The sequence below is a fragment of the Mustela putorius genome, unplaced genomic scaffold (assembly GCF_011764305.1).
Source record: "Mustela putorius furo isolate JIRA1106 unplaced genomic scaffold, ASM1176430v1.1 tig00003853_pilon_pilon_pilon, whole genome shotgun sequence".
Taxonomy (NCBI): domain Eukaryota; kingdom Metazoa; phylum Chordata; class Mammalia; order Carnivora; family Mustelidae; genus Mustela; species Mustela putorius.
Genome location: NW_025422005.1, coordinates 70,113,828 through 70,140,997, shown reverse-complemented (window position 1 = coordinate 70,140,997; position 27,170 = coordinate 70,113,828). Strand labels below are relative to the sequence as shown.

The window sequence follows — 27,170 nt, the reverse complement described above, 5'->3', positions numbered from 1 at the left end:
GGTCTATTCTGCTCCCTCCAGAACCAGGACCTGTACTGGGAACATGGGCTATTGTTCAAGCCTGTGGATGAGTTGAGGTTGGGGAATGGGCCAGAGTAAGTTAAAATGCCATAAAGCTCATTTTATATAGATTCAGCTTTTTTTTTTTTTTTTTAAATTAAGTGCTCTTTGGTTGTTATAAGCTTTTGGTCAGTTTCTAGTTTTCCAAAAAAGTTGATTCTGACTATCTTTTGGCTGTTTATTGCTTTTGTGGAGGGACAGACTCTGGGATTCCCTACTCCACTATTTTCCTCTTGAGTATTACCTGGAATTTTGTAAATATCATGACCCCATATCAAATTAGTCTTTTAATTCTTTTTTTTTTTTTAACTTAGAATTTCTTTGATAAGAAATGGTGACAAACTTCCATCTCAGGATCATTTGATTGTTCAAGAATACATTGAAAAACCTTTTCTAATGGAAGGTTACAAGTTTGATTTACGAATTTATATTCTGGTGACATCATGTGATCCGCTGAAAATATTTCTCTACCATGATGGACTTGTGCGAATGGGAACAGAGAAATACATTCCACCTAATGAGTCTAATTTGGTAAGTGATACCAGACAGAATCTATGGTTTTATTCATTTGTTCAACTTGTACTTCTTAGAGTATGAACTGTATGTAAAGATTCTATGAATCAAAGTATCCCTTATCAGGTTTTTATAGTTAGGAATTGTGTACATAAACAAGACTTCTTCTCATTTATAGACAGCTTTGTGAAAATTAGAAAGATAAAAAGGTGTCTTCTCCAGCAGGCTAATTAGGAGAGGGCCCTCCCTTTGTGTGCTGTCTGCAAGCACAAGGCTGGATTTCAAAGCACATGTGTATGTAGTGGCCTTGCATAGAAATGACATGTACACGTGTATATACAATAACCCTATATAGAAATGGATTTCAAAACACATGTGCGGATGCTTTGGCCCTGGATAGAAATGATTTATTTAGAAATATAAATATAAATAATATCTCATTGAGAAGTACAGACAGAGTATCATGGAGTTGAGTAGAAGGATAGTTTATGTTTAGCTTTTCATGGAGGAAGTGGTATTTGAGCAAGCTTTATATCATGGGTAAGGGTTTAACAAGTAGGATGTGGGAGAAAGTACATGAAACAAAGAAAGTGAGAGTTATCAGAAAGTAGAGTTATTAACTTGTCACTTTGCACAAAAGAAAAGATGGTAGATTTACACTGACCAAATGTAAATTAGAGACATAAATTGGTAGTTTCAGTGTGCATTTTAAAATCTATTAAATGGAGCTTTCTATAGATATTTTTCCATTAAGATTTCCTTTGTATAGGCATAGCACATTGATGGAAGTCAAAACAGCAGTTTATGGTTTATGAAGGTCCAACTGTAATTTATTATCATAATTTATCATGAAAGTCACAAATTTTATTATCCATACTTAAAAGTTTAGTTAACCTCTACCCTATTTTTGGACCTACTAATTATAGTAAAAATTATAATTATCATTTCCCATTTTGTCAAAATCCTGGTTATTGTTCTCCTCCGATGTTATGCACACAATTAACTGCACTGAAAGTCATATTTTAAAAATTACATAATGACTGATCATAAACATTGCTATGTTCAATTAATGAAAAATGTTGTAAACCTGGCAAAGGAAGAATAAGAGAACTGTAAATTTTTCACTGGAAAGGACGATAAAGGAAAGAATCATCTCTTTAAAGGTCATAAGGTGTGAATATATTCAATCACCAAGTAATATTTGCACTCTACTGCATTCTAGGCATTGTGCTGGTTTTGGAAAAACAGTAACCAAGACAGATACAGTGCTTGACCTCTCAAAAGCAACAGTCTAGTGGGGAGGCAGAAAATAAAATAAGCAATTATAATACCTGATGGTAAGTGTAATGGTCTACGACACTGAGGGTGCTAAGGCAGTGCATAGCAAAGGCACTAATGCAGCTGGAGAGAACGTTTAGAGAGGGAGATTGTTAAGTGAAATATGAATAATGAACGGCTAGCCAAGTTGGGGGCAGGGTGGTGTGGGGTGGAAGTTTGTAGAGAAAAATGGCCCAGAGGTATGGTGTGTGTGGGGAAAGCACTCATGTTCAGTGTGTCTAAATACAGACCATGACGGGGTGGGTGTTCAGAGATGAGGATGAAGAGCCTACAGAACAGATCTTTCAGGGCTTTTTAGGCCATATCTAGGATTTTGGAATTTAACCTAAGAAGAAGGGAAGCATTGAAAAATTTTAAAGAAGGAAAGAAGAAGTGAGATTTTTATCTTAAAAAGTGACTTGGTCTATCTGTGGGGAATCTGAGAGATGGATGTAGAGGTAGATGGATGGGAGAGGTGAGGGTACGGGAGAAGCTGTTTTCCAGTCTAACCACCTGTGAGGGGGAAGATGGCCTTATCTGAAGTAGTAGCAGAAGGACTATACTAACAGTAAGAATATAGATTTAAGATATATTTATGATAATGTGGATAACATTGATGTACTGACAGGTTAGATTTGTAGAACAGGAGGAAAAGGGAGAGAGAAATTAAGGATAAAACTCAAGAATTGTGGCATGGGTTAATTGGATGGATGATGTATGATTCACCGTGGTAGGAAATATAGGGGCTATTAAAGGTCTTGCCGGAAGCCCGTGTGTTTGGTTTGACATGCCTGCACAGCCTCCAAATGGATCTAGGCTTAAGCATTTAGATGTATAGCATAAATGTAGAGTTCAGAAGAGAGAACCAAGCTATAGGCCTAATTTAATACTTGTCAGCTCTTAGCTTATAATTAAAATAATTGGTATGAATAATACATTGTAAGGTACATACTCATGTTTTGAGAAAAAAGAGTAATAAGAACTTGTAAGCTCATTTAGGTAATAAAGTGATTTATTTTAATATCTTAAATTATGTCTATGTGATTTGCTTAAATACACTAGATTGGGAAATCATAAAGAAAGTATGGTAGTCAGGAAATGTAACCTCAAGGTCTCACTTTGCCAATTGCTTTTGATCATGTAATCTTGTGGCTTTGGTTCACATGTAAAAAGAATGATCTTCTCCTATATAAGTGTCAGTGTTCCTAATAGGTCTCTAAAATTTAAAAGTTCACCTTTTTCAACTCCATGATCAAATTCCTAGATTAAGATATGAAAGAGTAAAAATATATATATATATATATATATATATATATATATATATAATTTTAAGTTTTATGTAAAGTGAGATCCCAATTATGTAAAATGTAAGCTTAAGAAAAAAAGCCTGGAAAAAATAAATCAATGCTTCTCACTGGCTTATTGTTGTGTATTTGTTTCTTCCTATTTCCAGTTTTTAAAATAGCATGTATTTTGTGAAGAGCTGTGTGTATTTCTAAAAATTAAATATCGGTAAACTGCATATAAGGAGATCATAAGACAGAGAATTTCAGGCATTGAAATATAATAACCATTTATTTTTGCTACCAATGTAACATTTGGCTGGTTCTTGAAAAGTTTTGTATATCCCAATTCACTGTATTGAGCCTACATGCTAAAAAATGGGGTGGAGAATAGTTTTATCCGTTTCATTCCTTGCAAGTTACTATTTGGTTTATAGCTGTCTTCACTGCTTATGGCCAATGTCCAACTGGCAATGAACTACTTAGAAGGGGATTTTTGTTGAGGTGGATAGGAAACTAGAATTTCCAATCCTACTTACAAAGATACTGTTTTTTTTTTAATTTAAGATTTTATTTATTTATTTAAGAGAGGGAGAGCATGAGAGGAGAGAGGTCAGCAGGAGAAGCAGACTCCTTACCGAGCAGGGAGCCTGATGTGGGACTTGATCCCGAGACTCCAGGATCATGACCTGAGCCAAAGGCAGTCACTTAACCAACTGAGCCACCCAGGTGCCCCAAAGATCCTGTTTTAAGAAAAATGCACAGTTCCATTTTTTACTGACTTTTTCACTAGGATAGCTAGAGTTTTTATTACTGCTATTATTATTTATTTCAAGAAATTCTTGCCAAATGGAGAACCCCTCAAGAATTATTTTCCAACTTTTTAAAATTGAAAAATGATTTATATTTTGGCAACTAGGAAATTCTATAGTTCGATTAATTTCCTTTTTCTTCAGGTCAAACACTTACAGTTAGATAAGCATAAGATTTATGCTCTTTCTTTTAAATATCACTTAATTTAAAGCTTTTTCCTAAGTTTCATAAGGGTAGGGACTGTATCTATCTTGTTTATCTATGTATCCACAGTGCCCAGTACCAGTTCCTACAGATAGTAAGTAGGTGCTCCATAAATACTGTTTAATGAATGAAAAAATAGATTCTTTTTTTTTTAAATTTAAAGATTTTTGTTTATTTGACAGAGAGAAAGACAGCGAGGGAGGGAATACGAGCAGGGGGAGTGGGAGAGGGAGAAGCAGGCTTCCTGCTGAGCCGGAAGCCCAATGTGGGGCTCTATCCCAGGACCCTGGGATCAGGACCTGAGCCACCCAGGTGCCCCAGAATGAAAAAATAAATTCTTAATTAGTGATGGGTATTTGGGTTAGTAAACAACGTGTAGCTCAAATGATCACTTCTGCACACTTGTTTCAAAGATTATATACTGTAGACCTAAGTAACTGTAGTGAAAATAAAATATGATACAAATATACTTGGTTATTAACAAGCCTAAATAATAATCATGTACACAAAGTATATATTCATTGTGATGCAACATTGCTCTCTAAAGTAACTCCTGGGAATAGGCTCATGAAGGTAGAAGATACAGATTTGATGAATGTTTATACTAGATTGATAAGGAATCATTAGATATGTATTAGTTGACAATTACGAAAGGATTAAAATTTTGGATTCTTTTTCAAGTTATTTGAGGATAACGGTAACAACAATTATAAAAGTGTAAAGAGGCTAAGGCATAACAGCTCCAGTAAGGAGTACTGTTAATTTACTGTTAATCATTTAGGCTCTGTACAGCCTTGTGTGCTGCTTCTGTTTGCTGATTCAAAGTGCGCTCTGTCTAGTGAATGAGTTCCGGTGGCTTCCTAGTTCCTATGCAAGGCAGAGGTTGTGTTTGGTAGTCCTGCCTTTTGATTCATGCTACTTACTTGAGATTTCATTTTTTATTTTTCTTTGAAAAAACACAGAATGCTCTCTTAGAAAATTCTCTTCCCAAAATAAATATAGGTGAGAACTATCAGTAAAAACATTAAAAACAAATTAACAAAAACAAACTGTTTTTCTTGCTTAGCAGTGTGTAATTTCAGTTTCATATAATTATTTTAATTTTTTAATGGTATATTTTGAATAATATATAAAGTAACTTTGTAGATGACTACATTTGTAATCCTTTTATTAGAAATGTGCCATTGTATTTAATTTGAAAATTATCTAAATCATCATGAAATTGTTGATCTGTATATTTTAAAACTTTAAAATTGTCTTTCATCTTTGGTTGCTTTATGGTCTGTGAAACATCACAGTTCTAGAGTTTCGTAGCTGATGACAACTTTGGTTCTTACTTGTTACAGACCCAGTTATACATGCATCTAACAAACTACTCTGTGAACAAGCACAATGAGCGTTTTGAAAGGGATGAGACGGAAAACAAAGGCAGCAAACGTTCCATCAAGTGGTTTACAGAATTCCTACAAGCAAATCAACATGATGTTGCTAAGTTTTGGAGTGATATTTCAGTAAGATTATACCATTTTCACAATTATAACTGTCTTTCTTCAGATTAATTTAAAGGATCATCAGAGTTTTATTCTTTTTTAAAAAATTGTTTTTAAAGATTTTATTTATTTATTTGACAGAGATCACAAGTAGGCAGAGAGAGAGAGAGAGAGAGGAGGAAGCAGGCTCCCTGCTAAGCCAAGATCCTGATGCGGGGCTTGATCTCAGGACCCTGGGATCATGACCTGAGCCGAAGGCAGAGTCTTTAACCCACTGAGCCACCCAGGCACCCCATCATCAGCATTTTAAGTAAAGAACAGATTACATAGATTGGGCAGATAAACTATTTTCATGAGGGAAGTGAGAATTGTGACAGACCTTGATAAATGCTATTTCTATTGCTAAGGATTGGAGAGAGGGAGATTTAGGTGCAAATAAAAGCATAAGTAAAGGTATAGATGTATGAAAATAGTGGTAAGTGGCCCAGGTTGACACATATGGTATTTTGGGAATTTTGTGGGGACTTATGGCTGAAAGGACATGTGGAGGCAAAATTTTAGGTCTGAAAATCAAGGCTTAACTTGATAGGCAGTAAGGATTCATTCCTTCCAGATTTTAAGGGAGGAGAGTAGTAAGGCCAATGACTGTGAATTTAAAAGGTAAATCTGAATATTGGTATAGTACAGACCAAGAGTAGGTAGAGGAAGGCACCTAGAGATAGTTTAAGTGAAAAGAATGGCCTGAAATTAACCACAGTAGAAGAGGGGACAGTGAGGTCAGCATTGACATTCACTGAATGTCCAAAATCAGGGAGAAGTAGTCAGACATTCCTTTGCAGGTTTAAGGAGGAATTATAGGGAGAATGGGCATGGCTTTATCTGAAATAGAGTAGAAAGGAATTTATTTTGAGACAATCTAGAGTTGAGTTTTATAGGTGAGGGAAAAGAGTTCTCTTTATTACTTTCATTCAGTCATTCCGTAAACACTTAATGAACCCATAATACACGCTTGTTTCTAGCTGATAATCTGAAGATTTATGAGATACAGCTCCAATCCTCAAAAAACTTGGGAGTTTGGTAGGAAAGACCCACATAGAAGTTGTTAATAAAGTGTAATTTAACACATACAACAACAGAGTCATGCACTGGATTCTGTGGGAATGTAGAGGAAGACCAGATAGTAGCTTTCTATGGGTGGGCATTGGAGAAGGGCTTTCTGGAGGCACTGACACCTGCACTAAACTGTTAAAAGGTCATGAGGCTCTGATAATGAGTTCCCGTAGAGACTTGTTGAACTTAAAATGTTTTCTCAGGTAGAAAGATCAAGCAGGCAGTTCAAAGTGTAGGTTTGGGGTGTGATTGATACTTAAAGCCATGGCAGTGGGTGGCATTGCAAATGGTAATAAAGAGAATAAAGGAGACAGATCTGAGAAGATAACCTTTATTAATCCCAGCAGAGGTATCACAATGGTATTCAAAGTTAGAAGAGAACTTAATATGAGAGGGCTATGCAGTATGGTTTAGCTTGCCTTTGGGGACAAATACTATATAATTTAAATAAATCTATCATGGAAAATGGACATGAAAGTTCATAGTTAATTTGGTTCTCTTAAGAAAATCAGAAAAATCAGCATCATTGTATTTTTTTGTTGTTTTTTTGGTTGATATTTTTTACACTGTATTTTCTGTATCACAAAACATAAATCCAGAGACCCTTGGGTGTTAGACAAGTAAAAAGGAGTGAAATGGTCTGCAAAGAAGTAAATAGGGTGTTTACCATGGTGATTTGAAAAGCATAAGACATCTGAAGGGTGTGGACACTACTCAGCACCAGCCTTTTGGTGCTACATGGTATTCTGGGCCCAGTGTGACTCATTCTTCTAATTTGCCAGTGAAAACTCTTAAGTCTCTTGATTTGTAAATATTGGCAACACATTCAAAACTTTTTAGAAATTCAGGGGCTCCAGCATAAATGTTTGTCCACTGAATTTTGTAAGAAGCGCACCAACTTGTTAACTTTCTACTCTATCTTCCTGATAACCTAAATACATCCAAACAAGAATTTTGAGTACAATAATGCTGTGTTTATTTATCTACTTATTTATTCTACCAATGCCAATTTTACAGAAATTCAAAAAAATATTTTAATAATAATAATAGTTTATTATCATAAATATCATAGATATCTGTTTAAGATGAGTTAATGAAATAATATAAAAACAGGAGGAGGTAAAGAGAGTGTCAATCAGTAAATTTTTTTTTAAAGATTTTATTTATTTATTTGACAGATAGAGATCACAAGTAGGCAGAGAGGCAGGTGGGGGGATGGGGAAGCAGGCTCCCTGAGCCGAAGGCAGAGGCTTTAACCCACTGAGCCACCCAGGTGCCCCCAATCAGTAAATTTTTATCTTAATGTTATAGTTTGCAAATTTCATGAATTTAACTTAGGACTTTTTTCCCTAATGACCTTTTTTTTAGGGGGGTACTTTCTCTAAAAAGTGACTGTGTATGAAAACTGACATACAGTAATACCTCATATGTAGCACAGAGATATATACTTTTGTGCAGGTCAAGAATGAATAAGAAATCACTAGACAATCAAGCCACAGAAATTAAACCATTGTAATCACTCATAAAACCATCCTTACTGAATGCTTTTTATATATTTACATATATGTACAAATCTATAAATCATATTTCAAAGCAAGGCCGTTATGTTGGAAATTCCCAAAAGCGTTAGTGGAATTTGATTCATGTTTGGTTATGTTACTCCTGATTTTCACATATATCTGCAGTCTTGCCTTTGCATTCCTTACAAATGTGTGTTTTATGTAGAAAAAACACAGATTTGTAATTCAGCGTTTATTACTATTCACTCTCCCCACCCTGCGTGAGTTGTTTCAGACGATACTTATTAGCCAAGATTTTAACTTTTTTCCCTTTATTCTCCAGTGACTTCACTAATATATCCAAAGACTTATATGAAGTGGTTTTTTGGCTTTCGTCTTTAGATCCTTTAGTGTTACTGTTAATTTTTTATTTTGATGAAAATTTTGTAAAACAACCTCTCATGCCATCTCTGATACTTACCCCAAATATGATCTGGATTGGGGTTCTGGGTAACAGCAAACTTAATTTCTGTCTCTCATTTTTTTTCTCTCATACAGTGAAAATTGCTGCCACCAGGTAGTAGAATGTTTGTTTCTGACCTGACACAGGAGGTGGGGTTTGGGAGGAATGATAGAATAACTATAATAATAGTAGTAGTTCACACTTATTGAAGGTTTACTCTGTTCCAGGCACTATGCTGAGAGTTTTACATGGAGTCTCATTCTGTCCTGATATCAGTCTTTTGCAGTAGGTATTACTACTACTTCCCCTTTATCTTGGGGAAAGTGAGACTCACAAAGTTAAAGCAACGTAACTGAGGTTGTACATCTAGCAAGAAGCAAAGCCAAGAATAAACCCAGAAAGCCTGATTTTAGAGCTAAGTTCTTAACTGCCTTGCTAAATTGCCTATACCTGTAGAGAGGGACTTAAAAAAACATATTCTAAGCCAAAAACCCCTGCAAGACAGCTTTTCCGCAATCCGTAACTTATTCTTAAACTTCAGGAAACCAACTTTTTGTTTAATGAGCATTCATAACTCACTCTAGTAGTGTTGTGTGTCCTCGCAGAAAGTGTTGATAGCTATTTCTGTAATCGGCCGCACTCTCTTCTCAGGTAAACCTTAGGAACTGCAAAATCACTACCACATAAAGGAGCCCACCGCTCCTCGATTCTATCCCACCTTTCCAGCTTTTGTCTAAGTGGAAGTTCGATGCTGTCTGTGAAATAGTTTATCCTCCTTGTAGTTTTTCTTCCCTGCCACTCCTAAACCCTTCGGCATGGTTTCTGAGAAGGCTAACGTACGATCTTAGCCTTATTTATTTAACAGATAGAAGCCACATTTATCAACTTTTTTACTTATTCATAACTATTTTGAGCATCTCCTAAATGGCAGGCACTAACATAGGCACAAGGCCATGGCTCTCAACAAAAAAGGGAAAAGATGTGCTAATTCTGTACTGTGCGAAGTGGTGCAACATGGGATGACAGCGGCTACTGTCGACTCCAGCATTGGGGAAGTCTCTCTGAATATCAAGGCCGGGCATGGGACTATCAAGAGGGGTGTTCCAGAAAGAGGAACCAGTTATGGCCAGGTGCCCTGAGCGGACAAGCCTGCGCTGGGTGTACTGAGCAGGGCAGGGGGGGCATGAAGTGGAATCAGAGCAGTGGCCAGGGCCACATGGCATAGAGCTTTGGGAACTTGACCAGGGCGCTGTTTGTAGGTCCAGGCCTTATTTTCAGATATGCAAACTTTTCTGTAAGACATTTTCACCTTTTTTTTTTTCTTTTAATCACTATATGTGCAGGAGTTGGTTGTAAAGACTTTGATTGTAGCAGAGCCTCATGTCCTGCATGCGTATCGAATGTGCAGACCCGGTCAACCTCCAGGAAGTGAAAGTGTCTGTTTCGAAGTCCTGGGATTCGATATTTTGTTGGACAGAAAACTGAAGCCATGGCTTCTGGAGGTAAGGCATTTCTTTTAAGAAGAAAGGGAAGTTACTACTGTCCTTGTGCATGCAAACAAATGTTTTTTAAATGTGTACTTGGCACAGCTGGCTCGTTAACTGGGCAGAAAGAGGCTTGAATGGAGCATGTGGGAGGAAGAGAACAAAATTTCGAAGAATAGAACAGATCCAGGAATGGGCCAGTATGTGCTTGATACTACTTTTCCTAAACGAATGTTGAGTGAATTTCTAGGCCAGGAATTTTGAATATATGCATGGATCTGCTTTTACTGATTTGTTATCTACTTTTTACTGATTTGTTATCTACTTTCTCCACTGTTTTCCTCTACCATTTCATGACTTCTGGGTGTTGTCTTTCCTCTGTGTGGGTGGCTGGGCTCCAGGACCACAGCCATTCAAACTCTCCAAGAAGAGAGAGGCTCCACTGGTTCATGAATCAGTATTCAGTACCTCATACCCCAGCTGGCATGGATTCTCCCTTAAGGCCATGTAATACACCTGGGGCTCCACTCATACCCAGCCTGTTAACTGTGTTCCTTTGGGTTTGCTGCCAGTCCCTGCTATGGTCAGAGTCATCATTACTATTCTCCTATTAAAGGTCACTTAATATTAGGAAAAGATGAGATGATATAAGGGAAAAATAAGAATAGTCTCTGTTTAAGATTTTTGTATATTTCCTTCCAGTCATATTTATGTTACATCAAAAAAAAAAAAAAACAAAAAAAACCAAACTTAGAAGTTACGTGGGTACTAACCCATTCAGCAACTCCTTCTCAGACCCCAGATCTGGAGTCACAGAATGCATGGGCACAGAATACTGTGCTTAGGAAACTTTACCAGGAAAACAGTACATACCTAACGCCAGTGTTGATTAGATTAGTTACACTGTGGGACATACTGCTGTAGAAGGCACAGTCACCAAGAACCTTTCATTTTAAGCTGATCATCTCTTTTTTTTGGTAATGATTTTGAAGTTGGAAGTTCCATCTGTAACTTGAAAATGCAAATTGAATGAGTGATAGATAATCAAGGGATTCAAAGTATATCTTGAAGAAAGAGCACTTTCCCAGCTTGAGGGCGTACGGGGTGTGTGTGTGTGTGTGTGTATGTGTGTGTGTTCATTCTCCTATGTTCCAGGAATGTATCTTATGTTTCCAATCAACTATAGGTGTCAGATGTTCAAATTTTGCTCTTGCCTGGGTCCTCAAAATAAGATAAATGTGAGGAATTTTGCTTGTCTTTTTGCTTCCTTCATTACACATATATGAAAGCACTTGGCTTTGCATCTTACTAGGGCCTGACATGTTCTTCCTTAGGTTTCCTACTTTGTCTGCAATTTTCCTTTCCTGTTCTTAACTATAGATCCATTTTTCCTGCTCCTGCTGCTTGTCCGTTGTCTTTGGTGGGGTGGGGAAGACGTGACGGCATGTGCATGAAGTGGAACTGAAAGTGTATCAGGGAATAATGACTGCAGATGATTAGTTGACCTGGTTTTAAAAGCATTTGTCTGATGAGCTTTGTATGAGTTTGGCATATCAGAATTGACTGAATGGTTGAATTTTGTATTTTTTTAAAGGCTCAAAACACCATCTTTTGCATTAATGTTTCTTCATATTTTATTCTCTTCATCATGTCTAGATCAATAACCATTAAAAAACTCGACAATAATCAAGAGCTAAATAACATTATTTGCATTAACATATTTTCATTTTTGATTCATTTCTTCACTTCCAGATCAGTCAGAACCATTACAGAAACTTCACAGTAACCAACAGCTATGGATAATGAAAGATTTGTTATATTAAAATAATTAAAGGAATCTTATTTAGATCTTGCTTCTTTGTGTTTTCTCCCAGCTGCAATTGTAGTGGGTCTAACATATGTTGTTAAAAACCTTTTGGCACCATCAAGTGGAATAAGATAGAAGGTGCATCTGAGAATATGATAACTTTTAGTTAACTGGAATAATTGCAGGTAATGATTCATAGTGGCAAAATTGCAGAAGTTTTCAAGCACAGAAACATTTTTTGGGGGGAAAATACAGAAATTGGGGAGGATAGGAATAACCTGTTGATACTTTAATTACCCATGAATTAATTTCAACAAGTCCTTGTGTCAGGGCGTGGTGATCCAAGAAGACAGAATACTTACCCTGGTCTAGTGGGGACTCGGATATGTGTCTTTTTTTTTTTTTTTTTAAAGATTTTATTTATTTATTTGACAGAGATCACAAGTAGACAGAGAGGCAGGCAGAGAGAGAGAGAGGGAAGCAGGCTCCCTGCTGAGCAGAGAGCCCGATTAGGGACTCAATCCCAGGACCCTGAGATCATGACCTGAGCCGAAGGCAGCGGTTTAACCCACTGAACCACCCAGGCACCCTCAGATATGTGTCTTACAATAATAGTTATGAGTGAAAGTAGGGAACAGGGTACCAGCACAAACAATAGAGTGATTAATCTCTCTGTGTACATGTGTTTATTTGACAGTTGAGAAAATCTTTGCAGAGGAGGGAACATCTGAGCAGAGTGCTTAGGGCTGTGGAAGGTGCAGTGGGGACTAGGGGTTAGGAAAAATGGGGGTGCGATGGGGATAAGTTACTGGGCCAAGGGAACAACGGTAATTTTGGAACATAGAATCTATTATGGATACTTTGATATATGCATAAAATGATTTTGCTTGTTTTGATAATAAAATTATGATTTGGTTGGCAAAAATACTTATTAACTTAATTTTATTTCCAATAGTGTTCATTTTTGCATGCATTTACAAGCTACTGAACTTTAAGACTCTAACATCTGCTGAGCCTTTTTGTTCTAGAATTGGGGTAGGAAATGAGAACCAAAGAAGCCATCAACATCACAGAATAGATTTTTTTTTTTAAAGACTTACTTATTTGTGTGTGAGAGAGGCAGTGGGGAGGGGAGTAGGAGGTAGGAGAGAGACTCTCTCGATGCTGGGCTCCATCTCATGACCCTGAGATAACAACCTGAGCCAAAACCAAGAGCTGAACACTTAACCCATTGGGCTACCCAGGCACCCCAGAGTAGAATTTTGACTGAATGGAACCTTAATTTTCAGAATTTCTTTTGTCTTTATTTTTTACTTTACCTTTCTCATAAAACTTTTGAAAAATCCAAAATGTGAATTGAAAAAAATTTTTTTCTACCTTTTCACATATTAGTTTACCTTGTGTGGGTACATTTCTCTGTAGACCAATTTCTTTTCCATGGTAGTTGAGGGAATATCCTGACATAGGTAACAGAGGGTCTGAGGTTACTTCCATCCTGGAGGACAGATATGTCTGGTTGAATTCCAGATGGCAATTTTGAAATGGAACACCTAAGGAATTCTATAAAGATAGATAACATTTCAGTGACCCATGCACATTGGTAACATGCATATTATTTTTGTTCCTAAATGTCTGGTTCTATTTATAATCCTGTCCTGTGTAGCAGCAGAACTATTGTTAGTTGTATAACAAATTGCAGAGATTTGAATCAGAATAGAATAGTACAGAAAATATTTTATTTTTAAAAACTTTTTCATATAAAAGATACTACTGTATCCTTTCTTCACACTTGTAAGTGGAAATACTTAGAGTTTCGAAGTAACAGATTAATAAACTCCCTTTCTTAAATTTTACCTGAAGTAAGTGGATGTTCTTACAGTTACCATGCTGTTCCCTTCTCCTTGAGACCACATCACATGGACATCATATGTCCATTACCTTCTAAATCAGAGATCAGCAAACCATAATATAGTTTGGCACATCACTACAAATGGAATACCATGGTCAAAATGATGACATGAAAGATTTTCATGATATATTTTTAAAAACTTGGATTATAGAATAATATTATTAGTATAGGTAAGTATTTGGAAGATAAAATAAAAATTATAAATATCTATGCATAACAAAAATTTATCATTTATCAAATGGTTAGCAATACACCATTTATCAGATGGATTATAATCTACTGGCTAATGGGATTACAGGTGATCTTTTTGTTGTCTGTTTGGCTTCTACATACATACATCGACTTTTTTATATTTCTTAGAGCTGCCAGTTGTGAAATGCATACTGTTAGTTATTTTGTCTCTTATGGAATAGAATTGTATAAGAAAACCCTCTTCTATGACTAATGGTGTCATATTTTTTTGAGATAGGCTATAAGGTTTGGTGGTGGTCATGAAGCTAAGCTGTAGCTTTGAACTCAGCAGTGTTCTAGCCAACTGAATTAATTAACTTTCTTAAGCACTTGCCATTCTAGTTATGTTTTCATAGCAAAAAAGACAAAGACAAAAATTCCTGCTCTTGAGGTGGTAGTGTATTGTAGTGTATTGTAAAATGGATTTCAGGGTATATGCAGTTACTGTTACTTCCTATTTTTCATCTTAATGAAATCCTGGAAATGATGTTGAAAAGAATACCCACAAATGGCTTGGTTATTCCCATGAGTCCTTACACAGTAAGAGAAACTCAGAGAGGTTAATCTGCAGTTATATTTAATGATATCTTCTGAGTTATATAGTCAGTGGAAATGAAAATTGATGATTTATTGTTTGATCCAGGTAGAAAGAAAATAATTTTCTTTTTTAGGCAGCAATAGGTGAAATCATCCAGAATATCTGAAGCAGTGCAAAGAGGGCACTGAGAGTTTCTATATGCTAAATAAATATATTTAATTATTACTGTATTGGTAACATGCATATTGTTTTTGTTACATCATTATTATTATTGCTAATACTGGTATTCTAAAATTTTGTCAGGATGAGTCACTTTTAACTTCCCTAAACTTAAAACCTAGAGTGCATGAGGTGTTGGGTTGGAGAAGGTGGAGAGGGAGAGGGCACAAATACTTGCCGAAGATCCTGAGCTAAGGCAGTAGGGGGAGGGGCGCCATGAGAGCAGTCAATTCCTTGAAACTCTTTGACCTAGGGTGGTGGGGAAGGAAGATACAGCAGTAGTAACTGGACCATCTACCATGCAGATCCTTGAGATTTATTGTAGAGTCTTTCTACTGGTTTGGGATCTTACATAGTTTAACAAATATGTTTTGAATATTAATTAGCCACCAACATTTGGCTATTCTCATCTTTTCTTTGTAAATTTCAGATTAATCGTGCTCCAAGCTTTGGAACTGATCAGAAAATAGACTATGATGTAAAAAGGGGAGTGCTGCTAAATGCTCTAAAGCTGCTAAACATAAGGTAAAGTGTTTCCTCCATCTTTTGGAAGGTTTTCACCACCTTTGACATAGAGCAATCACTTGTACATGGGATTGGCTTGTAATTTTTTCTTATTTTATATTTTGAATTTCTTGATTCCATTCTTCAAACCCATTTAGTGTTTTCTTTTAAAATATCTTTTCCTCTCTACAAATTGCTTTTTCTTCTCTCTATATCATGTTCTGAATCTTCAGTAAATAGGTAAATTACAGTGTTAATAATTATTCAATATAGAGTGTAAGGTTGTATTGGAGAATACCTGAGGGAAATCTCTACATTATCTTCCTCACCTCACAAGAAGAAATTAAAGCAGAGTTCATTCAGGAAGTTAAAAAAGTAACAACCCTCAAACACATGGATTTCTTACCTTTCTGTTCAGGGGTCTTCCCACTGGGTCTTGCTGCCTGGGTAAACAGAAAAAGAGGCAGTTGTTGTTAAGGCATGGTTAACCGTCCCATTGAAAAGCATAGCCAGGAATTTCTCCCCGCCCCCATGCTGGATAATAGTCCATTGTACGTATATACCACATTTTCTTTATCATTCATTTATTGAGGAACATTTAGTTTGCTTCTCTGTCTTGACTATTGTGAATAATGCTGTAATGAACACGGGAGTGCAGGTATCTCTCTGCAGCCCAATGTCCACTCCTTTGGATATGTACTTGGAAGGGGGATTGCTGCACCAACAGAATATTATTAGGTTGGTTGCAGTGTAAATGATCATGGATCTCAAATATTAAAAAATGTTATATTGTAGGAAAGCTTTTGGCTCAGTATGAAAGAAATTTGTTAGAAGTTTAATTAACTGCTTAATGAAGTTGTGAGGTGTTTACCATTGTAAGTGTTCAAATAGTGTTTAGGGTGTTGGATTAAAGGAACTCTGAGGTCATTTAAGCCCAGGGATTTTATTATTTCAATTGATTCTAATCATCATTTAAAGAACACTAAAGGAGTTGTGGGATGCTTCCAAGCAATTTATTTATTTTAAATGTTTCCAAGAATTTAGCAGATACCTGCTTAAAAAGTAGCTTTCTATGGAAAGCATTATTAAAAAAAGAGATCAATGCATGAATTTGTTTTTCTGGGTTTTTTTTTTTTTTGATAGGTAAATTTGTTAAGAAATTTTCATATGGCCCCTTTTTTGCTTGATCAAAGAATGATTCACCTCAATTTAACTGAAATTTCAATTATCCTAAAAGAAATGAATAGAGGAGATATAGAAAGTGAAATTTTTGTTTATTTAGCTTACACAAGTGCATCAAATATTTTGGATTATTCAAACAGTATACCTATACTTTCTTTTACATTTACTATTATTATATAAGTAAACCTTATTATTTTGTTTTTGTTTTTGTTTTTTGCGTGTCTTTGCCAACCAGTTCAGGACATAATCTATGGGTGTTTTTGTCTTCATAAAAGTGAGATATACAGGGCACCTGGGTGGCTCAGTGGGTTAAAGCCTCTGCCTTCGGCTCAGGTCATGATCGCAGGGTCCTGGGATCGAGTCCCGCATCAGGCTCTCTGCTCAGCAGGGAGCCTGCTTCCTCCTCTCTCTCTCTCTGCCTGCCTCTCTGCCTACTTGTGATCTCTCTCTGTCAAATAAATAAATAAAAATCTAAAAAAAAAAAGTGAGATATACATAGTTCAAACAGTGAGAAATTTCTAGACTTAAAAATAAAGGAAAATTAGAATTCGTTTTCCTTATTTTTCTTAGTGTTGTTCCACTTAAAGAATTTAGTACAATTCTTAACACTTTCAGCATATGCTAATGAAGTTTACATTATAGATGTGCTTTTTCTCTCCATCCAGATGGAGTCTCCGTGGGCATATATGTGTTAGACTTGTCTTTCAAGTCTGCACAATTTTTAAAAAATATTTTATTTATTTGACAGAGAGAAAACATAACTAGGCAGAGAGGAGGAAGCAGGCTCCCCGTGGAGCAGAGAGCTCAATGCGGATGCAGGGCTCCATCCCAGGACCCTGAGATCATGACCAGAGTCAAAGGCAGAGGCCCCAACCCACTGAGCCACCAGGCGCCCCTAAGTCTGCACAATTCTCAACACAATGTTTTACTTAGAGTGTGGCTCCATGTATACCTGAAAGCTCATTTTGTAAGGATATATGCTTTTAATCTCAAGAAAATCCCAAAGAATGTAGATTGCTCAGAGTATTCCATCACACCTCCTGGGAATACAGAACCTCAGTTTAATATAAGGAGACCCATAGATGATGGATGATTAGATGAATATGACAGACGTGGATATATATAAACATTGATTCATAGCCCCACTGTGTCTCCTCTTCTGCTCATTCTCCTCATAGGGATAAGATCAGGACTTACTTGAATTCCTGTGTTTTAAATTTCAGGACCAGTGATAAAAGGAGAAACTTGGCCAAACAAAAAGCTGAGGCTCAAAGGAGACTATATGGTCAAAATTCAATAAAAAGGCTCTTACCAGGGTCCTCAGACTGGGAACAGCAGAGACATCAGTTAGAGAGGCGGAAAGAAGAGTTGGTATGAAAATTTTTAGAATATATCCACAATTTGAATTGCATAATTCATTGGTCAGATTTTATTTGTCAAATTTCTTCATTTCTAGAAAGAGAGACTCGCTCAATTACGAAAGCAGATTTTAAAAGAAGAACATGAAAATCGGCATATGGGGAATTATAGGTAATTGTGCCTCCGTTTTCTTATAGATTGAAAAAGTAAAGTGTCAAAAGAACTGTTCTACATTTTTAACCTTTTATACTTATTTTGAGCACTATTTGTTTCATTCCTGCTAGCCAGCTTCATGGGTGGTTGTATGAGATCTTTTAAATCTGATACTATTCTGTGACCTTATGTACTTATAATGTAGTATGTCAGGTTTTAGGTCTCAGTTTTCTTTCTGTCAGTTCAGAGTGGTTGCTCTATTTTGTTTAAACTCGCATATTCAGGAACCAGACAAATAATGAAAATGTTTAAAGGAGGCAGGTATGAGATATTACAGAGGGGTGGACTGTGTTGAACTGAAACACCTCCATGGTATCCTCTGACAAGATAAAAGAGGACACCCCTTCTGAATTCCTTGTGTTCTTGGACAGAGTGCTGCCCTTCCCAAGCTTGACATTAACTTAATGTCATAAAGGGTTAGGAGAACTTGGGGCCACAGAGCTTCTCACACTCTTAGTAAAACATTTTTTTCTGCCTTAACACCATCAACAACAACTCTGAGAACACATCCTTCTCGTTCTACCTCTACCTTCTTCTCTTCTTCAGAGAGGCACATTCCATCATCCCAAAAGAGAATATCAAGATGAATGCCCACATTCTTGTATATGTCAGTAACCACACTGTAATTGCATATTTCCAGATTATTCCTCATCACCTGCTCTCTCCCATGAAGATCCATATTTCTTCAATATGCCTAATTGCAATTCTTCTCCAACCACTGCTCTACAACCAAACCCTTTTACTGTGCTTTCTGGAGCTTCATTGTTTAATGACCATTCTCTAGATAAACTATGTGTAAATAACTGCTGAAAATGTGTGTGAATTTCTTATAGCTGCATTCATCTTTATTTCTAGCACCTAGTGAAGCAACTGGTAGAGAGTAGGTGGTCAAGGACTATCTGTATAATTGAACTTAGCTATTGCACTACAGTAGCTTCTTTTAAACAAACTGGTTTTTCTGATTTATTGTAGACGAATTTATCCTCCCGAAGATAAAACTCTGCTTGAAAAGTATGAGAATTTATTGGCTGTTGCATTTCAGACCTTCCTTTCAGGGAGAGCAGCTTCATTCCAGCGAGAGCTGAATAATCCTTTGAAAAGGATGAAGGTAAGGGAATGAATGCTTATAAAGACAGAAGTGAATGAAGCCAAATAATATGTTTTTAAAAGCAATCCACCTTAGAGCCACTTGTAAAAACATTTGTTTTAAGGTGCACTTTCCTTCTATTTTAGCAGTTGCTAGCATTTCATAACCAACCAAGTGATTTCATAAGTAAGCTAACAGGACAAATTATGAAGTAGAGAATGTTGGTGTTATGTTGTAATATCAATTTATTATAGTAAACACGTCTTCTTACAGAGGTGTGTATAGGTACCTGAATTAAAAAAAAAATCCATTGAATTAACCTAGTGTTTTGTGATGCTCTCGTTATTTGGATTGTAACTAACTTCTTTATGCAGTATTTTTTCCCCTGATACACTGCATAGACCTGGTATATGAGAAGTAATTAAAACACACACACACACACACACACACACACACACACACAGAGTAATCTCTTTTTCAAAATATCTATCAGTTATCTTTTGTTGCCATAGTAAACCATTTATTTGCTCATATTCTGTAATCTTGGCTGAGCTCAGCTGAGTAGTTCTTCAGCTTGGCTTGCTTGGAGTGAATCATAGTTGCATTTATTTAGAAGCTCAAGGATTAGAAATCCAAGAAAGCCTCACATGTCTGGTGCCTCAGTTAAGATAGCTGGAATGTCTGAGGAGCTGGCTTGATGTTTCTTTCTCTATACATGATTTCTTTGCTAGGTAGCCAGATCTCATTTCTTTGCTAGGTAGCTTGGAGTTTCAAAAGGAAGCATTTCAAGAGGACATCCACAGTGTGCAAGTGCTCATTAAGCCTCTGCTTGCTAAAATCTCACTGGACAAATAAGCTTGTGTGGATTCATTAAAATGCACTTTTTATTACTGGACATTTCACTACAGTGATAACCTCCCATTTCTTGGATACCCTATTATATCGAGTCATTAAAAATGATAAAATTTATTATTCATAGATTTTGCTATGGTCTTTTCACTCAAATTCTGCAACAAGGTACAGAGCCACTTTCAAGCTGGCTACACCTGAGACAGGAGCTGAAGGAATAATGTGGACCTCAATGTTCTTTTCCTCCAAAAGTCTTTGTTTTGACATACACATTTCCACCAGTAGAATTATATTCTGTGGCCCTTTGTTTTTCTTAATTAAGACAGTAGGAGACCTCTGTTCATTTTCTGCCACCTGTTCTGTACTGGTCTCTCCTGTGATTACCGTGTCTGTTCATCTTCTCATTACTCTGCTCCCTACCCCCACTTTTTCTGCTAGAAAACCTTGGAATTTGGAAGCAGATCAGTGTACATTCAAATTCCAGCTCCCCCATGTGTAAATTATGTAACCTTAGACTAAACTATTTGATCAGTACTTTGCTCATCACTAATATAGTAGTATTAAAACTATAACAGGCTTGTGGTTAAAATAAAGTGGAGGTTAATTCAAATAGTCTGTTTAAAGTACTTGTCACATAATGGGCTTCAAATCCAAATTCCCTTCTTCCTTGTCTTCTTCAAAATCTAGTTTAAATGTCAACAGTTTGCTTGCCCTATCCCATTGGTTTATGAGCCTCTTCTCACACAAACATTACACTATCTTCAGTATTGTTGCTTTTGGACTTTGTAGGTCCTTAATGCCTCCATTTACATTTTAGAATCACCTTGATTTTAAATTTTGATTAATTTTTTATTACAAAGTAGCTGCTAAGATTTTAATTGGCACTGTATTAATATTAATATTAATTAATACTAATCTATATTAATAGTAATATTAACCATACTGAGGAATTAATAGTACTGAGTCTTCTGATCCACTAATATGGCATATCTCTCCATGTACTTGAGTCCATTACTCAACTGTGTTTATAGATTTTGGTGTATAGTTTTTGCACATCTTTAATTAAATTTATTCTTAAGTATTTGTTGTTTTTGCTGCTGTTGCCAATAAATATAATTTTAAAAATTTTTCATTTAAAAATTTTTTCACATCGTAACATCTGATTTTTTTTATCTTGTCCTTGTATCTAGCAATTTTTATATATTATATTTTTATTAATTGCCATCCTAAATTAATTTCTGGTTTCTATTTGGTTATTTAGAAGTTTTTTGTTTAATTTCTATACACTGAAATTTTCTTGCTTTATTTTTGTTAAAAATTTCTAATTTATTTCATTGTATTAGAAAACATTCTGATTTTAATATTGTAAAATGAATTGATACTTGATTCAAGTCAATAGAGTACGTATTCTTGTGAATGTTCCAAGTATATGTGAAAATAATAGGCTACTACAGGTGCTACTTATAGACTTTTATACATGTCAAAAGTAAATTTGGCTGTTAGTGTTGTTCAAATATCCTAAATCCTTTCCAAATTTTTTTTCCTACTTGTTCTAGCAATTCCTGAAAAAGATTGTTAAAACTACCAACTGTGACTACAGTTGACTACAAAGCTTACGTTGTGTGACTAATGTGGATAACTAGTTTCTTTGTTATGGTTACTCTTTGGTTGATATATCATTCTATCTATTTATCAACTCATCTGTGTTCTTATATTTAAAATATCTCTGGTAAAAACCATGCAGTTGGGTCATAATTTGCTTTAAAATTCAGTTTGACACTATCTGTCTCTTAGTCATTTCACACATTTACTAGTATAGTTGGGTTTATGTCTTCCCTCTTGCTCTTTGTTCTCTATTCCATCTGTTCATTATTTTTTTCGTTGCTCCCTGTATTCTTTTGGAAAAATCAATTATTTTTTATTATACTATTTTATTTTCTCTTTTGGCTTTTAGTTATATTGTAGCATACCTCCGACTTTGTGCTGTTAAGATATATTTTACTTTTACTTATGTTAGGAACCTCAGAATACATTGTTAGTATTGTCTAAGCAAGCAGTGGTCTTTAATAGTTTTCTAACTAACATTTCCTATTTACTCACAGACATACCCTTTCTCATGTTCTTCCATCCTGTCCTGCAGATTCATGCTTCTAACAAGGGTTGTCTTTCTTCAGTTTCAGAAACTTTCTTTAGTACTTTATATTCCTTGTAGCAGAAGTGTGGTATTGATTAGTTTTCTCTCTATCTTGTATTTTGGTAAGAAATTGTTTTTCATTTTGTCTTCTTTAAGAGAAATTTAATTGGATCTAGAATTCTATCTTGACAGGCTCTTTTGTTTGTTTGTTTCAGCACTGTTATAGATGTCACTTATTTGTCCGCTGGTTCCTATTGTTTCTACTCATAAATCAAACATATTATTTTTATTTTCCTTCTAAATGTAATGTGTCCTTTCCCCTGGATGATTCCACACCCTCCCCCACCACTAGCATTTTGACTTTGATGTGCTTATATGTGGTTTTCTTTGTATTAATCCAGCTTGTAGTTTTCTCAATTTCTTGAGGCTCTGGGTTGATGTATTCCATTGGTTTTGGAAAGTTCTCCTCCGTTACTTCTTCAGATATTGTTGCTATGTTATTTTGTATTTGTCTCTTATGAAACTCTAATGACACCTATATTAGGTGATTGGACAGCATCCCATGTATATTGTTTACTCTGTTCTGTTTTTCTTTTATCTTTTTGTGTGCTTCAGTTTGGATAATTTACACTGAGATATCTTTGCTGTGCCCAGTCTGCTGCAAGCATATCCAATCATTTCTTAATTTTTGATTATATTTTTCAACTCAAGAATGTTCATTTGTTTCTTTAAAATCTCATTTCTCTGTTGAAATTCTGCATCTTCCATTCATTTTGTCCATTTTTAATCAATTTTCTTTAATATATATATAGTAGTAATTTTAAAATCCTTATTTGTTCATTTTAACATCCGGATCACTTAGGACCTGCTCTTTAAAATGATTTTTCCTTTATATCATGGGTCACATTTTCCTGTTATTTTGGATATCCTACAGTTTTTATTTGTTTGGCAGTGTCTATAAAAGAATCATAAAAACTGAACTGATACTATTTTTTCCAAAAAAGGTATATCTTCCTTCTTTCAGGGTGCTAAGGTAAGGGGCTAATCATTTTGAGCCAAAGAGAAGTTGAACAAAAGCAAAAGTCAACAAAATGGAACTACATCAAACTTAAAAGCTTCTGCAGAGCAAGAGAAATAATCAACAGCACGAAAATGTAACCTGCAGAATAGGAGAAACATTTCATAAATCATATATATGATAAGGAATTAATATCCAAAACATTTAAAGAACTCATGGAGCTATATACCCACAACAACAAAAAAGAATCTAAAAAATGGGCAGAGAAGCTAAATGGACATTTTTTTTTCCAAAGAAGTCATCTAAATGTCCAATAGGTACATGAGAAAATGGTCAACATCACTAATCATCAGGGAAATACAAATCAAAACCACAATGAAGTATCATTTCATACCTGTTAGAATGGTGTCATCAAGAAAACAAGAGATAGCAAGTGTTGGTGAGGATGTGGGGAAAAGGGATACTGCATACTATTGGTGGGATTATAAATTGGTTCATCCACTATGGAAAGCAATATGAAGTTCCTCAAAAAGTTAAAAGTAGATTTAACATATGATCCAGCAATTCCACCTCTGGGTTATATCTAAAGGGAGTGAAAACAGGATATCAGAGCAATAAATTCACTCCCATGTTTATTGCAACATTATTCGCAGTAGCCAAGTCTTGGAAATAATTTTCTAAGTGCCTGTCAGTGGATGAATGGATAAAGATGATGTGGTATATATGTACAATGGAATGTTTGCAGCCATGAGGAAGAAGTGAGTCCTGCCATTGTGACAACATTAGTGGACCTTGAGAACATTATGTTAATTAAGTCAGACAAAAAAGACAAATACTATAGGGTTTCACTTACATGTGGAATCCAAAAAAGCTAAACTCAAAAACAGTGAAATGGTGTTTACCAGGGTTCAGAGGTGGGGGAATAAGAGAGAGATTATTTAAGGATACAGTCTTGCAACTAGTAGTAAATAAGTCCTAGAGATCTAATGCACAGTATAGTGAATATAGACAATATTGTCTTCTAAGCATCAAACTTGCTGAGAGAACAGATATTTATTATTCCAATCACAAAAGAGAAATGATAATTATGTGACATGATGGAGAAGCTATTAACTACAATGACAATCATATGAAATATATAAATGTGTATTTACACAATATTATATGTCAAATTAATTTCTATCAAAAAAAGAGAAAAGTTAAACTTGGTCCAGGCTGGGTTGTAGTAGTTTTAGTTTACCATCTTGTTTCAAGGGTGTCAAGGATGAAATTCTTTTTTATTAACATATAATGTATTATTAGCCCTGGGGTACAGGTCTGTGAATAGGTTTACACACTTCACAGCACTCACCACAGCACATACCCTCCCCAATGTCCATAACCCCACCCCCCTCTCCCCCCCCCCCTTTGCCCCCCCCCCCCCCCCCCCCCCCCCCCGCAACCCTCAGTTTGTTTTGTGAGATGAAGAGTCTCTTATGGTTTGTCTCCCTCCCGATCCCATCTTGTTTCATTTATTCTTTTCCTACCCACCAAACCCCCCATGTTGCTTCTCAACTTCCTCATATCAGGGAGATCATATGAGAGTTGTCTTTCTCTGCTTGACTTATTTCGCTAAGCATAATACGCTTTAGTTCCATCCACGTCGTCAAAATGGCAAGATTTCATTTTCAAGGATGAAATTTATTCAGTGTTTGTTATGGACCTCATTTTCTATTGGTATCTAAAAACTGTTTAAGACTGGCTTTCACATGCCTATATCCTCCTATTCCACTACATGCTCACTATAATTGCTGTCGGAGAGACCCAGGAGGTCCAGAGAGCAAGCTCTGTGGGGTGGTTCTTGATGTTACACTAGCTCACATGACCATCGAAGACTCTCCCTTTTTGTCCCGGCCTTTTATAGACGTGGTCTCTGCCCATCTGTGTGCAGACTTGACAAATGATTTCAAAGTAGAAAATGGCTACTCATCTCTGCTTGTCTAGAACTTTTCCCCGCTCTGGTGTTTAGTTTATTTTACCTTACGTTTTATCCACAGCTTTCTGATGTCTTAAAAACCATGATTGTTTAGTTTATCTTTTTCTAGCTGCTATAATGAAAGTATTATCTGTTATGATCTTCTTTCTCCTAAGCAGCAGAACTCTTTGAGTTTCTTTTTAACTATCTTGTGTTGCTGTTACGGGAATTCGTTGTAAGATTATTGTTTAATCAAAACATTATAGCAAAGGTATTTTGGTATTTTAATACCTAAGCTTTATCAGATTGGATGAAGAGTAACTTATTTTTACAAATTTCCATTGCACAGTGAGATTTCTAGTTTCTTCAAAAACCTTTTTATAGGAGACACTGAAACATGTCATAAATATACAAATGGAGATGTGATATTTTTATAGATTGAATAAATAACTCAAGGAACCTCTTTCAGTGTAGCTGTTATACTCCTATCACTTTGGTTTGCTCAAGATTTATTTCAGTATATGTTTTTATAACTTTGCCCCTTGACTTGGCAATGATTCTGGAAGAGCAAGTATTATACCCATAGAATGAAAATCTTTCACAAAGTTCTAAATATACTCCTGCACAATAGTTAAAATTTTGAAACAGTTACCTTAAATTGTACCCATTTACTAAATACTAACATTAGATTGTTCTAAATGAAACTATTAGGCCAATCATCAATTTTTCTTCTGAAGTTGTAATATTACTTTGCACTAATTAATATAGAGATGATTGATAAAATTGTGCTCTGGAAAACTAGAGTGAACTGTTAGAAATTTTAATGTTCAATATGCTCAATATGAATGATCAATAGGTTAATTTATTGAAGTATTGTACTCTAAGATTTTAATAGTGTACTGCAATGTAAAGACATATTTGTTTATGATGTTAATGCATGATAGATTTCAGTTATGTATTGTTTATATTGCCAGATTTCCATGAAGGTTTCCTCAAGAGATTTTCCATGATTCTTTATTTTTCATTTGATTTAAGCAATCTTCCTTAAATAGTTCTAGGACACGTTGTTGTACAATATTTTATGGACATTAATGACCTTGGAAAGATTGTAGAGTCCATTAATGATCACAATTTTAATATTTTTTTTTAAGGAAGAAGATATTTTAGATCTTCTGGAACAATGTGAAATTGATGATGAAAAATTGATGGGCAAAACTGCCAAGCCTCGAGGGCCAAAGGTGCAGTACCTCTACATTCTTTACTCTCAAAGTAGATGCTACTAAGTACAGTTGATTTTACCTTCATTGTTCTTACCATTGTTCCTGATGCCACTTTCAAGGAACTGTATGGACCAGTGCAGTTAGAGTTAGGGAGATATACTCAAGAGAAGTATTGTTAGTTTTCCTCAATTTTTATTTTTATTTTTTTAAATTTTATTTATTTATTTGACAGAGAGAGAGAGGGTGAGCATAAGTAGGCAGAGTGGCAGGCAGAGGGAGAGGGAGAAATAGGCTCCCTGCTGAGCAGAGAGGCAGAAAGCCCCATGTGGGGCTCAATCACAGAACCCTGGGATCATGACTTGAGCCAAAGGCGGATGCTTAATTGACTGAGCCCACCCAGGCGCTGCAAGTTTCCTTCATTTTTTAATTCTTTCCCTAAGGCTAGGAAAGACCCTATGAGTTAGGGCCAAGAGGGACTTAAAACTAGTACCCTTATTCTATACTCAGTATTACATTTTTCTCCTATCTTTAGACTTAACAATTTCCAGAGATGTGTAGCATTATAGGTAAGGCAAATTATCACTCTGGAAATCCTCATGGGGAGCCCCACTTATTGTTGAAATTGTGTTAGTTAAAATAGGTATGGTTTCTAGGAATAAACAGGAAGCTATCATGCAAGCAAAAATGGACATGTGTTTGCCTTACCTTCA

General features: G+C 35.7%; 1 protein-coding gene across 9 annotated transcripts in view; it reads left to right on the top strand.

The window, feature by feature from the left end:
• The window catches only part of TTLL7 (tubulin tyrosine ligase like 7), a 149,600-nt gene that overhangs the window by 65,920 nt on the left and 56,510 nt on the right, over window positions 1-27,170 (top strand). For all 9 annotated transcript variants that reach the window (XR_199427.3, XM_013056228.2, XM_004752722.3 and 6 more), the window contains 8 exons: window positions 375-591; window positions 5,537-5,701; window positions 10,096-10,254; window positions 15,371-15,465; window positions 17,850-17,997; window positions 18,083-18,156; window positions 19,171-19,306; window positions 26,392-26,478. Coding sequence is in view for 8 of the 9 variants with exons in the window: in XM_013056228.2 (XP_012911682.1) it covers window positions 375-591; window positions 5,537-5,701; window positions 10,096-10,254; window positions 15,371-15,465; window positions 17,850-17,997; window positions 18,083-18,156; window positions 19,171-19,306; window positions 26,392-26,478 (1,081 nt within the window). In the remaining variant the exon portion in view is untranslated. The remainder of the gene's footprint in view (window positions 1-374; window positions 592-5,536; window positions 5,702-10,095; window positions 10,255-15,370; window positions 15,466-17,849; window positions 17,998-18,082; window positions 18,157-19,170; window positions 19,307-26,391; window positions 26,479-27,170) is intronic.